Here is a 14021-nt window from a genome sequence, read left to right as displayed (position 1 = left end):
TGCCTGCGCTGCCATTACTCTACTCTACTATGTAGGGCATGGGGTCTAAAACACACCCACTCAAATATCAATCACTTACCTTCCCGACCAGCTCTGCGCTCCAACCTCACTTCCGCCCAGCTCGCCCCCTCGTTATTGACCCTTCAACTAAGGGAAACCACTGCCTTCTATCCACCCAGTCCATGCCTGTAATATTCTATACACCTCAATCAGGTGTCTTCTCTGCTTACTCTGCTCTAAAGAAAAAAACTTGTGCCTGTCTAGCCTCTCTTCAAGGCAATATGCTCCAATCTAGGCAACATCCTGGTGAATCTTCTCTGTACCTTCTCAAGTGCAATCACATTCTTCCTATAGTATGGTGACCAGAACTACACACAGTAATCTGCTTATGACCTAACCAAGGTTTTGTATCACTCCAACATAACCTCCTTGCTTTTATTATCTACATCATGACTGATAAAGGCCTTCTTAACCACCTCATTAACCACCATCAAGCATCAATTGTCAAACACTCCAAGATCCTTTGAACTGCCTCGTGTTCTATTATTTATTGAGTGCTCCCTTGCCTTGTTATTTCTTCCAATGTACATCACCTCACATTTACCAAGGTTAAATTCCATCTGCCACTAATGGTCCATTCGACCAACCTGATTACAGTTTCCTGAAATCTAAGACCTTCTTCTTCCTCACTATTAACAATAATGGTCATCTGCAAACTTACTTATTACCCTGCCCACATTCTCATCTATTTTATATGTATATATCACAATTGGCCTCCAGGCACACAAATAGCTTTCTACCAACACCCTCCGTCTCTAATCACGAAACCAATTTTGGATACATCTTGCCAAGTAAAATAACCACCTGCTGTTAAAGAATGGTCTCTGCAGTTGGGTGTATGTGCCTGTGGTTGGTCATTCGTTTCCTTCACTGAAATTGGAAATGGTAACTGGTCCATACAGGTTCCGAGTTTCCATTTGAGCTGGCCTTTGTTGAGCTTGTTGAATATTTGTGTCCTGGCAACTCTGGCAATGGTTTAGCAGCCTTGTTAAAATGAAATTTGACTTCCTGCCATTTCACCTTGACTTTTCACTCACACCTATTACTACTTCTGGTTTCAGTGGCCGTATTTTCCTTTGGAAGAGTCTTTTGTGTACAGGGTGACATTAGATTTTGTACTGGACTATTTTCCATGCCTTCAATCGGTTGTTGAGGATTGCTCTGTGTATACCTATGCAGGATTAGTTTGATTTCTTTATGATATCTTTAGCAATTTTCACTGCGCCTGTGCCCTAGGTGCAAACGTAACCAGTTGACCTTGTTGCATTCGGGTTAATCCAAATCCTGTGTTGCTGGCATCAAACTACAGGATGCCATCATCATTTATGTACTATTTCAACTTGATTACTTGCTTGATGATAGTGAATGCTTCTTCTTGTTCTCTGCCCCAGTAGCACTGCACTTCCTTGGCTGTGAATTGATGTAATAATTCACACTCCACGATAAATCGAACATAAATTTTACCAAATAGTCAATGAATCCAACAACTTGCCGCACTGTTTTTATACTTACTCTTTGTTGCACCGTTTTGACAGGTCACACCTTTTTGGGATGTGAGTAAAGAGCTTTCTAGTCGGTCTGTGGCCTATGTGGCACCTTTAATTACAAATTATTTTGCTCATCTTCTGTTCTGTTCTGTACTGTTGAGCAGTCTCACTAGATTTTGATCGTGATCAGCAATGGTTTCTTCCAGTATAGCTTTAACTCCAGAAAGATCACTAACTATCTCATGAGGTTGGCATTGATATTCATCTGGAGCAGAGAAAGTACTAAAAATCATGCGTAATCATCTGACTCCTTAAAGACATGCTGAGTGTATTTAAAATGCTGCTGCTTTCATCTTGCTTCATATGCCAGGGTGGTGAAGATTCTTTAAAACCAATAGAACTGTGGATGCTGGAAATCAGAAACAAAAACAGAAATTGCTGGAAAAACTCCACAGGTCTGGTAGCATCGATAGAGAGAAATCAGAGTTAAGGTTTCAGACTATTCTGAAGAAGGGTCACTGGACCCAAAATGCTAACTCTGATTTCTCTCCACAGATGCTGCCAGACCTGCTGAGCTTCTCGAGATATATCTGGTGAAGAATTTTGCCTTTATAAGTTGTAACAAAATCCTTCCAGAGGTTGACATGGGGTAGTGAGATTTCTTCAGCATTTTATTGAGATGTTTTGAGTCATTGCACACCCTCAGCTTTCTGGGCTGTTTCACTGCTAGCACACTACTAATCCATTCCGTAGGAGTTGTCACTTTTTTGATTTTTTTTTTGCAGCTTTTCTAACTTGGCTTTCAGATTAATCTTGAGGGCAGCTGGAATGTTCCCTAGCTAATGATGAACTAATCTTACACTCTACTTCCTGAAGATAGTCACCTGGACGATGTCCTAATCTTGTGAACACATCTTTGTACTTATCTAGGATGCACTCCATGGCCAATGGCTTAGCATGCAACTCAACATTGAGGGCTATCAGCCCAAGCTTTCAACTTGTTTCGGCTGAGATGAGTGGCATTTGCTTGCAGTTTATGATCTGGGACTCCTGATCTCGTATATGTAATATGTCCCTTTGAAATGAGTATGGTGCTATCATACAGTCTCACCTTTACTTTCAGGACTTCATTTTTGCATTACCAAGTTAAGCCAATTTGCACAGGTGAGTGAATGCCACAATATTGCATGATGGACCAATCTATCTGACCTTTTATGAAGATCTGAAAGTATCCTTCTGAAATCTTCACTCCAACAGCCACAAGCCATTTCAAACCTATCAGCTTGATTGAACTGTTGCACATAGTGTAGTGATTCCTCAGATTCTTCAGCTACTATCTCTCCATTGGCCATCCATTCCTGCTTACATTGCTTCATTTTAGCCATTGTCGAGAGTGTGGTGCTGGAAACGCACATCAGGTCAGGCAGCAGGTCTCATTCCTGATGAAGGGCCTATGCCTGAAACATCGATTCTCCTGCTCCTTGGATGCTGTCTGACCTGCTATGTTTTTCCAGCACCACAGTCTTAACTCTGATCTCCAGCATGTGCAGTCCTCACTTTCTCCTAGTTCATTTTAGCCATACACCTGCACGCAACATAACTCATCTTTTTGCAGTGAGAATATTGATTTCCTCATGTTGGACATAATATCTCCTGTATTATTTTCATTCTAGTCATTTTGATTGTTCCAGATACTTTCTAAACAACCTGTTCAGAGGTGTTATTACATACCTCTGGAGAAGGTGGGCTACTGGCCTCCTGGCTCAGAGTCAGAGACATGACCATTGTGACCCAATAACCCTCCCTGTTGTGCCTGGTGTACCTGTCAGCAAAAGGCAAGGCTGGTTTGTTCTACCATGATTGTGCTCTAGCTGTCAATTTACAACCTCAGCATTTAGACATGGGTCAGTCACATTTCTGACTGCAAGTTTGTCTTCTCTCAGTCAGGGCCTTTTCACTTTTCGATTCCTTATTTCTAATACAGTCCTGTATCTAGCTGGCTTCTCCTTTACTTGTTCAGATTCACAGGATTCTGCAAATTGAGTTAATGATGTTTGCATCATGATCAATGGACTATTTTACATTTTTTCCCTTGTGTTGAATGTGTACTGTTCATATGAAAATCTCACCTGGGGTTGAAGGCATGCCTTCAAAGCTTTAAAAAATTCTGCTGCCTGTTGTTTTTTTCGGCGTTTGAGAGAGACTTTTGAAAGGATCATAGAATCTCTACAGTTTGGAAGCAAGCCATTCAGCCCATCGAGTCTACACTGACCCTCTGAACAGCATCCCTCCCAGACTCACTCCCTACCCTGTCCCTGCATTTCCCATGGCTAATGCACCTAGCCTTGCACATCCCTGGATATTATTAGCATGGTCAAATCATCTAGCCTACATTTCTTTGGATTGGGGGAGAAAAACAGAGCATCTGGAGGAAACCCATTCAGAGTGGAATTTGTCTTGAAAATCTCGTTCCAACAGTTATAGAAGTGTTGTGACTTTTACTTATTCAGTTTAGCTCAACAAATCCATCGCAGTGACATAATTCTACCATTGTTCAAGGAAGAATCCTTAGTTTTCCCTCAGATCTCCAGAAGTTTGAACTGCAGCAATTGGCGTAACAATATTCTCTCAAACTATGCTTTCACTATGATCATCAGTCCATTCTTGTTATTCGTATGGCAGCTCACAACTCTTGTTTGTTTTTTATTTCAGCTCTAAACACTCATCTCAGCGCTTCTTCTGACACCATGTTTAAAAGGTACAAGCCAACAGTGTTAAACAAAAGCATTTTATTGAAGAGAAGCTTAAGATATCTGCCCACATGATGTTTGCCTCATAGTAGAGGTCAAATGATTATGGCAGTCTAGGACAGACATTTGTACCTGATTGTATTTCAGTGTTAGCAAAGACAAAGTATAGGTGCTACAATTAGCTGCTTACTGTGGGCTAAAAAAGGAGGAAAGTGAAATTTAATGCTGCGATTCACTTTTCCTCCAGTTTTGAGTTAATTATATTGATGGAAAAGGAGATGTTTCCTTGTGCGCTCCACACTTGTTCCTTCCCAGTTATAATGATCCTTATATGGGACTGAGAGATTGATTGCAATATTGTGACCTGTTGATTTGCTTACCTGCCCATAAAAAATCTTGCAAACATCACACTATCAAACTGTTACATTCAGGATAAACTAAGTTATATTTATTTGCATGCTGTACAATTACATAGAATCTGTGTAATTGTAAAAAGTTCTTCAAATTAAGAATAAAAGTTTTCATTGAGCTAAGCAGAAGTTCATCAAAATATTGAATAAAACAGCGCTGAACATAATTGGTTGCTTTCAAAAACATTTCATTGACAGCCTGATGAAATGTTTCAAGAACAATGATTCCATAAAATCTTAATTAGCCTTTGTTGATGCATTAAGTCGAGTAGAGCAGAAGCCTTGAAAATAGACTAATTTGTATATCATATGGATTTTTTCAGTGGTAAATGCGTGGCTACAGGGATTGTGCAGGAGGGAGGGATTCCGGTATTTGGATAACTGGGGTTCTTTCTGGGGAAGGTGGGACCTCTATAAACAGGATGGTCTGCACCTGAACCTGAGGGGCACCAGTATCCTTGGTGGGAGGTTTGCTAGTGCTCTTGGGGGCGGTTTAAACTAACTCTGCAGGGGCATGGGAACCCAGACTGTAGCTTTAGGGTGCAGGACCTGGAGTGTAGGGAGGTTAGGAACATGGCGTCAATTTCAAAGGAGGGTGCCTGTAAACAGGAAAGTGGTTTGAAGTGTGTATACTTCAATGCAAGAAGTATACGAAATAAGGTAGGTGAACTTGCAGCATGGGTTGGTACCTGGGACTTCGATGTTGTGGCTATTACGGAGACATGGGTAGAACAGGGACAGGATTGGCTGTTGCAGGTTCCAGGGTTTAAATGTTTTAGTAGGGTCAGAGGTGGGGGTAAAAGAGGGGGAGGTGTGGCATTGCTTGTCAAAGATAGTATTACAGCTGTGGAAAGGACGATGGATGAAGACTCGCCATCTGAGGTAGTTTGGGCTGAGGTTAGGAATAGGAAAGGTGAGCTCACCCTGTTAGGAGTTTTTTACAGGCCTCCTAATAGTCCTAGAAACGTAGAAGAAAGGATTGCGAGGATGATTCAAGAGAAGAGTGAAAGTAATAGGGTGGTTGTTATGGGGGACTTTAACTTTCCTGATATTGATTGGGAAAGCTATAGCTCAAGTTCGTTAGATGGGTCAGTATTTGTCCAATGTGTGCAGGAGGGTTTCCTGACACAATATGTAGATAGGCCAACAAGAGGTGAGGCCATACTGGATTTGGTTCTGGGTAATGAACCAGGCCAGGTGTTAGAATTAGAGGTAGGTGAGCACTTTGGGGACAGTGACCACAGTTCGGTGACTTTTACTCTAGTGATGGAGAGGGATAAGTGTGCACTGCAGGGCAAGAGTTATAGCTGGGGGCAGGGAAATTATGATGCGGTGAGGCATGACTTAGGATGTGTGGCTTGGAAAAGTAAGCTTCAAGGCAAGGGTGTAATTGATATGTAGAGCTTGTTCAAGGAGCAATTATTGAGTGTCCTTGATAAGTATGTACCCGTCAGGCAGGGAGGAAAGGGTCGTGTGAGGGAACTGTGGTTTAATAAGGAATTGGAATCCCTTGTTAAATGTAAGAGGGCGGCCTATGTAAAGATGAGGCATGAAGGTTCAATTGGGGCGATTGAGAGTTATAAGGTAGCCAGGAAGGACCTGAAGAGAGAGCTAAGAGCAGCAAGGAGGGGACATGAAAGGTCCTTAGTTGGTAGGATTAGGGAAAACCCTAAGGCTTTCTATAGGTATGTCAGGAATAAAAGAATGACTAGAGTAGGAATAGGCTTTTGCCTGAAACGTCGATTTTGCCTGTCTTCGGATGCTGCCTGAATTGCTGTGCTCTTCCAGCACCACTGATCCAGAATCTGGTTTCCAGCATCTGCAGTCATTGTTTTTACCTCTAGGAATAGGTCCAGTCAAGGATAGTAGTGGGAAGTTGCGTGTGGAGGCTGAAGAGATTGGGGAGACACTGAATGAATACTTTTCGTCAGTATTCAATCAGGAACAGGACATTGTTGTCAATGTGAGTACTGAGTCACAATTAAGTAGAATGGATGGCTTTGAGGTATGTAGAGAAGAGGTGTTGGAAATTCTGGAAAGGGTGAAAATAGATAAGTCCCCTGGGCCTGATGGCATTTATCCTAGGATTCTCTGGGAAGCAAGGGAGGAGATTGCAGAGCCATTGGCCTTGATTTTTATGTCCTCGTTGTCTACAGGAGTAGTGCCAGAAGATTGGAGGCTAGCAAATGTGGTTACCTTGTTCAAGAAGGGGAGTAGGGATAACCCTAGTAACTATAGGCCGGTGAGTCTCACTTCTGTTGTGGGCAAAATTTTAGAGAGAATTGTAAGGGATAGGATTTATGAACATCTGGATAGGAATAATGTGATCAAGGATAGTCAGCATGGTTTTGTGAAGGGCAGGTCGTGCCTCACAAACCTTATTGAATTCTTTGAGAAGGTGACTAAGGAGGTGAACAAGGGGAAAGCGGTAGATGTGGTGTATATGGATTTTAGTAAGGTGTTTGATAAGGTTCCCCATGGTAGACTACTGCAAAAAATACGGAGGTATGGCATTGAGGGTGAGTTGGAGGTTTGGATTAGGAGTTGGCTGGCTGGAAGAAGACAGAGGGTAGTAGTTGATGGCAAAGGTTCATCTTGGAGTGCCTTCACTAGCGGTGTTCTGCAAGGATCTGTTTTGGGACCATTGCTGTTTGTCATTTTTATAAATGACCTGGAGGAGGGGTTAGAAGGTTGGGTGAGCAAGTTTGCGGATGATGCGAAAGTCGGAGGAGTTGTAGACAGTGAGGAAGGATGTGGCAGGTTACAGCGGGATATAGATAAGCTGCAGAACTGGGCAGAAAGGTGGCAAATGGAGTTCAATGTAGCTAAGGGTGAGGTGATTCACTTTGGTAAGAGTAATAAAAAGATGGGGTACTGGGCTAACGGTCGGATACTTGGTAGTGTGGATGAGCAGAGGGATCTTGGTGTCCATGTACACAAATCTTTGAAAGTTGCCACCCAGGTAAATAGTGCGGTGAAGAAGCCATATGGCGTACTGGCTTTTATTGGTAGAGGAATTGAGTTCCGGAGTACTGAGGTCATGTTGCAGTTGTATAAGACTCTGGTGCGGCCGCATCTGGAGTATTGTGTGCAGTTTTGGTCGCCATACTATAGGAAGGATGTGGAGGCACTGGAACGGGTGCAGAGGAGGTTTACCAGGATGTTGCCTGGTATGGTAGAAAGATTGTATGAGGAAAGGCTGAGGCACTTGGGGTTGTTTTCATTGGAGAAAAGAAGGTTTAGGGGTGACTTGATAGAGGTGTACAAGATGATTAGGGGTTTAGATAGGGTCGACAGTGAGAATCTTTTTCCACGTATGGAGTCAGCTATTACAAGGGGGCATAGCTTTAAATTAAGGGGGGGTAGGTATAGGACAGATGTTAAGGGTAGGTTCTTTACTCAGCGAGTTGTGAGTTCATGGAATGCCCTGCCAGTAGCAGTGGTGGACTCTCCCTCATTATGGGCATTTAAGCGGGCATTGGATAGGCATATGGAGGATAGTGGGCTAGTGTAGGTTAGGTGGGCTTGGATCGGCGCAACATTGAGGGCCGAAGGGCCTGTACTGCGCTGTATTCTTCTATGTTCTATGTGATCATTTGAAGATTCGAGTATTGTCAAGATGAATAATCTCTTGGCCATACGCTATTCCATTTTTTCAAGATAAATCCATAACTAGAAAGTCGTATTCTATTGGCAGAAATACAATAGGCTACTACCACTGCCTGGCTTTTATTGTCAGATGCCACATGACATCATGTTATAGTCCAACAGGTTTATTTAAAATCACAAGCTTTCGGAGCGCTTCTCCTTCTTCACTTCATCTACAAAGGACCCACCCTCCGAAAGCTTGTGATTTTAAACAAACCGGTTGGAATATGACCTGGTGTTGTGCGACGTCTGACTTTGTCCACCCCAGTCCAATACTGGCACCTCCGCAGCATGCCTTTTATTGCAAGCAGAAAGCTGATTAAGTACAGAAAATTGACTTTCTCTCAATTTTCTTGTCCTTCACTGTCACAACTTCAGAACTTGGTGGCAAAAGATTTAATTTTCCAGTTCTTGTATATTTTTACCAGAGTTCTTAAACAATAAAGATCCTCAGGATTCAGATATTACAGCAAATGAACAAAAACAAATTGTAGAATTACTTCTTGCAGTGTATTTGTAACTGATGTGGCAATTAGAAGAAAGTGAGGACTGCAGATGCTGGGGATCAGAGCTTAAAAATGTGTTGCTGGAAAAGCGCAGCAGGTCAGGCAGCATCAAAGGAGAAGGAGAATCGATGCTTCGGGCATAAGCCGATTCCTGAAGAAGTCGATTCTCCTTCTCCTTTGATGCTGCCTGACCTGCTGCGCTTTTCCAGCAACACATTTTTAAGCACTGATGTGGCAATGCTTATCTTCTCCTTCATAACACATGTGGCTGGGTGTGTCCTAAGCTGTTTGGTTACAAAGAACAATATATTTTCTTCAGCACATCATGCTTTAAGTAGCCTGAATTAAAATGAAGTCTAAAACATTCATACCCTCAATGCTTTATGTTATGACACATTAATGATCACATGAGCATGACCCCTAAAGGTATACTGACATAATATGTCTCTTAAAGGTTTACTGACTGTGAGGCATAACACAATAACAGGATGACCCTAAAGTCAACCAGTTGGACTTGGCTAGCAGGAGACTTCAAGAGCAAAAATTGGTGTGGGCAGGTAAAAGAGTAGCCTGACTCCCCACTAGTTGAAAGTTCTAAGATCCCATACAGGATGACACATAGTGAGTGTGCAGAGAAAGGTCAAAGACTCCTGAGTCACTTCTGCAAACATCATGATCTGCTGCTCATAGCAGTCATCATACATACTTTCCAACAATGTTAGGATATTCCATACAATGTTCAACCCAACGTCGAGGGTATTCTCACTTTAATGTAAGGCATGTGGTTTTTATAAATATAATTTAGTTTATAAACTGAATTTGGAACTAAATCGCTTCATTAGTATGAAAAGGTTAATAATCAACTTTTTAGTATTTCTGGAGCTTTTTTTTGTATAACCAGTATGACAGATAGAGTCCTTGGTGTGAAATTGGAAACTTGCATTGTAAAAGCTTTACAACTGGACAGAGTAAATAATTTAAGAAGTATACCTTGTGTTTGGTTTAGAAGGGCCAGGAACTGATTATTTCGCTTGGGTAAAAAAAAAGACCATCGATTGAGAAACTGTGGTTCCATTTTGCACATGTTCTTGTTGAAATTGAATATAAGGACACAAAATCATAAATTACTGGAGAAGCTCAGCAGGTCTGGAAGCATCTGTGGAGAGAAAGCAGAGTCAATGTTTCAGATCAGTGACCCTTCTTCAGGTTGCTGTCTGACACATGCTGGATTTGATCAATTTTCCAATGCACTTCATTTTTTTTTAAGAAATCTTCATGAAAGTAATCAATACCCATATGCCACTAGGTTGAAACCCTAATTCTAAAGAGATTAATATATGTGAATATAAATTACACATCTATATGGGCCTGTAAATGGGAGTGGGAATGGGTGGTAGTAAGATGGTGTGAGCCATGGATGTGTGGAGCCTGAAATATTTGTGAAGCCACAAAAAATGAATTGGCAAAAGTTTTGGCATCGGTCTTTGAGGGTCACTTATTGGGATTATACAGTTCATCCACATGTCCCTTAGGATTTCAACTGGGGCTTACCTGCATCATATTTGCTTGATTTGATTAAAAGACTTCTAACTGTCTGTAATAGCTGGATACTCGGCAACACATTGTAATTCCCCAAATAAATATCCGCAGTCAGAGCAATACCAGCAAGATAGCAATAAGTCTAGCAATTTCACTTTGAAGCAGTTGTTGTACCATAAATGCTGGTTTTTAGAATAGAGTAAACTAGAATAGAGGCCAATGCATAGAGAATAAGCACAAAAGTTGGAGTTCAAAATTGTTTAAAAAAATTATACAGTCACTAGATATACTTCTCCCACATTAAAGGATGGCAAGAAAGGGCAACCTGTATTTAGCTATGTCACGTAAAGCATTGAAAGTTAAGACAAACGTGGGACTGAGTATCTCCTAATGTAAGAATCTTTCTCCAGGTCAAAACTTCCACCTAAGATTCTGACACTATTGTGTCAAGATTCATTCCATACCATTCCTAGAGGAAAAGTCAATAAAAAAATACTAATACTTGGAAATGAATGTAATAGATGAACTGGAGCTCCATTTTAAAGCACACAGAAAGGTCATGCCACTATGTCTCCTTCACCAGTTTTACTGCCTTTTTTTGCAGTCATGCCACTGAGGGAGAACCACAATGGAAATAACTGCAATTCATATTCAACTTTGACATTCCAAAATTTAGGAGTTTTGATGGCATTGTAATTTTTTATTGTACTTTAAATCAATTGAAATTTCATGATAACTGAAAACTATTGAAACAAATTTAAAATGACATTTAACACTTTTACAATGGACACACATATGAAAGAAATACTTCTATTTCATTCTTTATAATGATGCTTTTGGGATGTAATTCATGAGGTAGGTAATGTGCTATTGTCATCTCCCAGGCATCCACAAATGCCACGTTGATGCCCTCAAACATCTTTCTCATCACTAAGTCAAGTTGATAGGAATACCAGTCACTGTTGTAGAGACTGACGTCCCGCGGAAGGGCCTGGACATTGGCAGTCTTTATTACAACCAGTGTATCTGGGCTCCTTTCCAGCAATCGTAGAATTGACCTGCGGATGTTCTGGAGCCTGCGGATGTATGGTTCAACTGGGAAAGTGTTGAAATGACACCAAATGGTGAAGGCTATAACAGTGTTCTTTCCACCTTTAATCTCATCCAGTTTATTTGCGATGAATGGCAGATCCTGATTTGAAACGGGGAGGATTCGGATCGGTGTTCCATGAGCATAGTATTCCATCTTGATCTTGTTGTCTATATCCAAAGCGAGATGTGGCCCCGCCTTTCTCAGATTGCCAAGATCAAACTTCCTCAGACCTAAAACAGATACTATATAATTAGTGTCACATTATCAAAATAGATTCATATCTTCTCGTCGCACTACCCTATCCAATCAGTCTTCATTCAATCATGCTAGAAGTCCCACACCATACTTTATTATATTATCACAAACATTAATCCTGGTATTTTCACTGAACACAAAAAAGTCTTTACAACCATAAAGTGGAATGTCCAGCTCAACTTGTTTAAACAAGTGACTTTTTTGATACGTTCATATGATGGTGCACATATACTCTCTGTTTTTATTGACTATCTTCAGTGAGAAAGAATAGCTTTATGCTCTTCATTTCCCCTTCATTGAGGGATTTGTGAATGATTCGGTATGACCTCCATCAGTTCAGTCAAGACAAATAACATCATTCTTAGGATGCCTATTCTCTCTATATATATTAGAGAAGTTATAAGGCAGTTTGTTGTTTCTTTTGATCCTGATTACCACTATCTGAATGAACTTATCTTGACATTTGTACGCAAGGTAAGAAGTAGATACTTTCCCACTTTACCTTCAATCCAAAGTCTCTGCTTTGCCTTTGGGAGTCTGCTCTGCAATCTATTATAAGGACATCACAAGGAATGTTTCGAAGGTCCTTTTTAAAATCCTTTTAAGTTAATTCATTTCTAAATATGAGTCTATTAAAAATTTAGAACTTAATTTTCCATATACATTAGCTTTTATGTTATACTGTGCAACAGTAACGCAATTTGAAAGTAAGAATTAAGAAAGGCCATAAAAATTAAACAATACAAACTTAATAAGGGTGCAGAAACAGAGATATGTGGGGATTCACATACAAAACTTTGAAGGTGATAGGACTAGTTGATGAAACTATTAAAATACATATGGAAGCATAGTATAACAAGGCAAGAAAATTATGGTAATCCCCTTCATAAAACACTGGTTGGCATATTGTAGGTAGGATATTTAGAGGAGATTTATCAGAATAATACAATAAATAAGGCACCTCAGTTAATTGGAAAGACTAGAGAAGATGTGATTATTTTCCTTAGAGCAGTGAAAGTTAAGTGCTACTTTAATAGAGATGTCCAAAGTTATCATGGGTTTGATACTGTAGTAAAGGGAAATAGTTTCTGCTGACAAATAGGTTGTACCCAGTAGACATAGAATTTAATTAAATGACAAATGATCTACTGCAGGACAGGATAATAATAAGAATGTTCTCATGCAGTAAGTCTAGAGTGCATTGCCTGATTGGATGATAGAAGCAGATTCAAAAGGAACTTACAGAAGAAATTTGAATGTGTATTAGAAAAAGAAGAATTTGCAGTGCTATGGGAAAGAATTTGCAAGTTTAACTAATCAGATAACTTTTACATTTAGCTGTTCCAGTACAGTTACAACAATGACTTTTACCCAACAATCTGGGAAACTTCCCAGTTATATATTGTAGTGAAAAAGTAGGACAAATCCAGCCCAGTCAAATACCATTCCATCAGATTACTTTTGATCATAAGCAAGTGGTGGACGGGATCAAACAGCACTTGGTCACCAAACTTTGCTTACTAAACCCTCATTTTGGATTCCCCCAGGGCCACTCAACTTCTTACTTCATTACAGCCTTAACATGGATTACCATGGCCTGAACTACAGAGTTCAGTTGAGAATGACTGTCTTTATCATCGAGGTCACATTTGACAAAATATAGCAACAAGAGGTCCCAACAAAGCTAGGGTCAATGTGAATCGAAGAAGATTTTCCCCTGGTTGAAGTCATACTGAGTATGAAAGATGATGGTTGTGGTTGCTGGAGGTCAGTCATCTCAGCTCCAGGACATCACTGCAGTATTAGGGCTTACCTACACCAAATGGACTGTGGAGTGGTTCAAGAAGGAAGTTCACAAGAGCCCTCTCACTCAGCCTGGTGCATTAAATGTTGGCCTAGCCAGCGATGCCCACATCCTATGAATGAATGAAAAAAAGGCAGCTGTGCAGATAGATTAAATTATCACCTCTACTGCTATAAATTTCCATCTTTCTTTGAGTCTAATAAAAGAATGACAAAAGAAATCATGGCAAAGGTAGCAGTTTACTCAGGAAGAGAGGGTATATCCAAGACTTTGGTAAGATATCTGTTGTCATTCAATGGCACTGACAATGGGAAATAATGCAATTAGGTTGGTCACTGATTTTACAAAATACACAATTTCACTTTGCTTTAAAATTAATTTTTCAGTGAGATGGATTTGGTTGTAATTATCCAACATTTTGCCTATATTTAAAGTGAGGTTAGAAGATGAGGAAGGAGGGCTCTTATTC

At 40.5% G+C, this 14021-nt stretch overlaps 2 protein-coding genes across 3 annotated transcripts in view; both read right to left on the bottom strand.

Moving 5' to 3' along the window:
* Positions 1 to 10934, bottom strand: part of LOC122555265 (NXPE family member 3-like) — a 69687-nt gene extending 58753 nt beyond the window's left edge. The window contains exon 1 of the mRNA XM_043701085.2: positions 9852 to 10934. The gene's annotated coding sequence lies outside the window, so the exon portion shown is untranslated. The remainder of the gene's footprint in view (positions 1 to 9851) is intronic.
* A 145-nt stretch (positions 10935 to 11079) lies between these two features.
* LOC122555264 (NXPE family member 3-like) overlaps positions 11080 to 14021 on the bottom strand; it is a 31159-nt gene continuing 28217 nt past the window's right edge. For both annotated transcript variants that reach the window (XM_043701083.2, XM_043701084.2), the window contains exon 6: positions 11080 to 11723. In XM_043701083.2, the coding sequence (XP_043557018.2) occupies positions 11179 to 11723 (545 nt within the window). In that variant the 3' untranslated portion in view covers positions 11080 to 11178. The remainder of the gene's footprint in view (positions 11724 to 14021) is intronic.

The sequence above is a fragment of the Chiloscyllium plagiosum genome, unplaced genomic scaffold, assembly GCF_037043375.1.
Source record: "Chiloscyllium plagiosum isolate Xiang-an unplaced genomic scaffold, Cpla_swu_hap1 HiC_scaffold_12, whole genome shotgun sequence".
Classification (NCBI taxonomy): Eukaryota; Metazoa; Chordata; class Chondrichthyes; order Orectolobiformes; family Hemiscylliidae; genus Chiloscyllium; species Chiloscyllium plagiosum.
The sequence above is the reverse complement of the archived record's forward strand: the minus strand, read 5'-3'. Positions and strand labels throughout refer to the sequence as shown.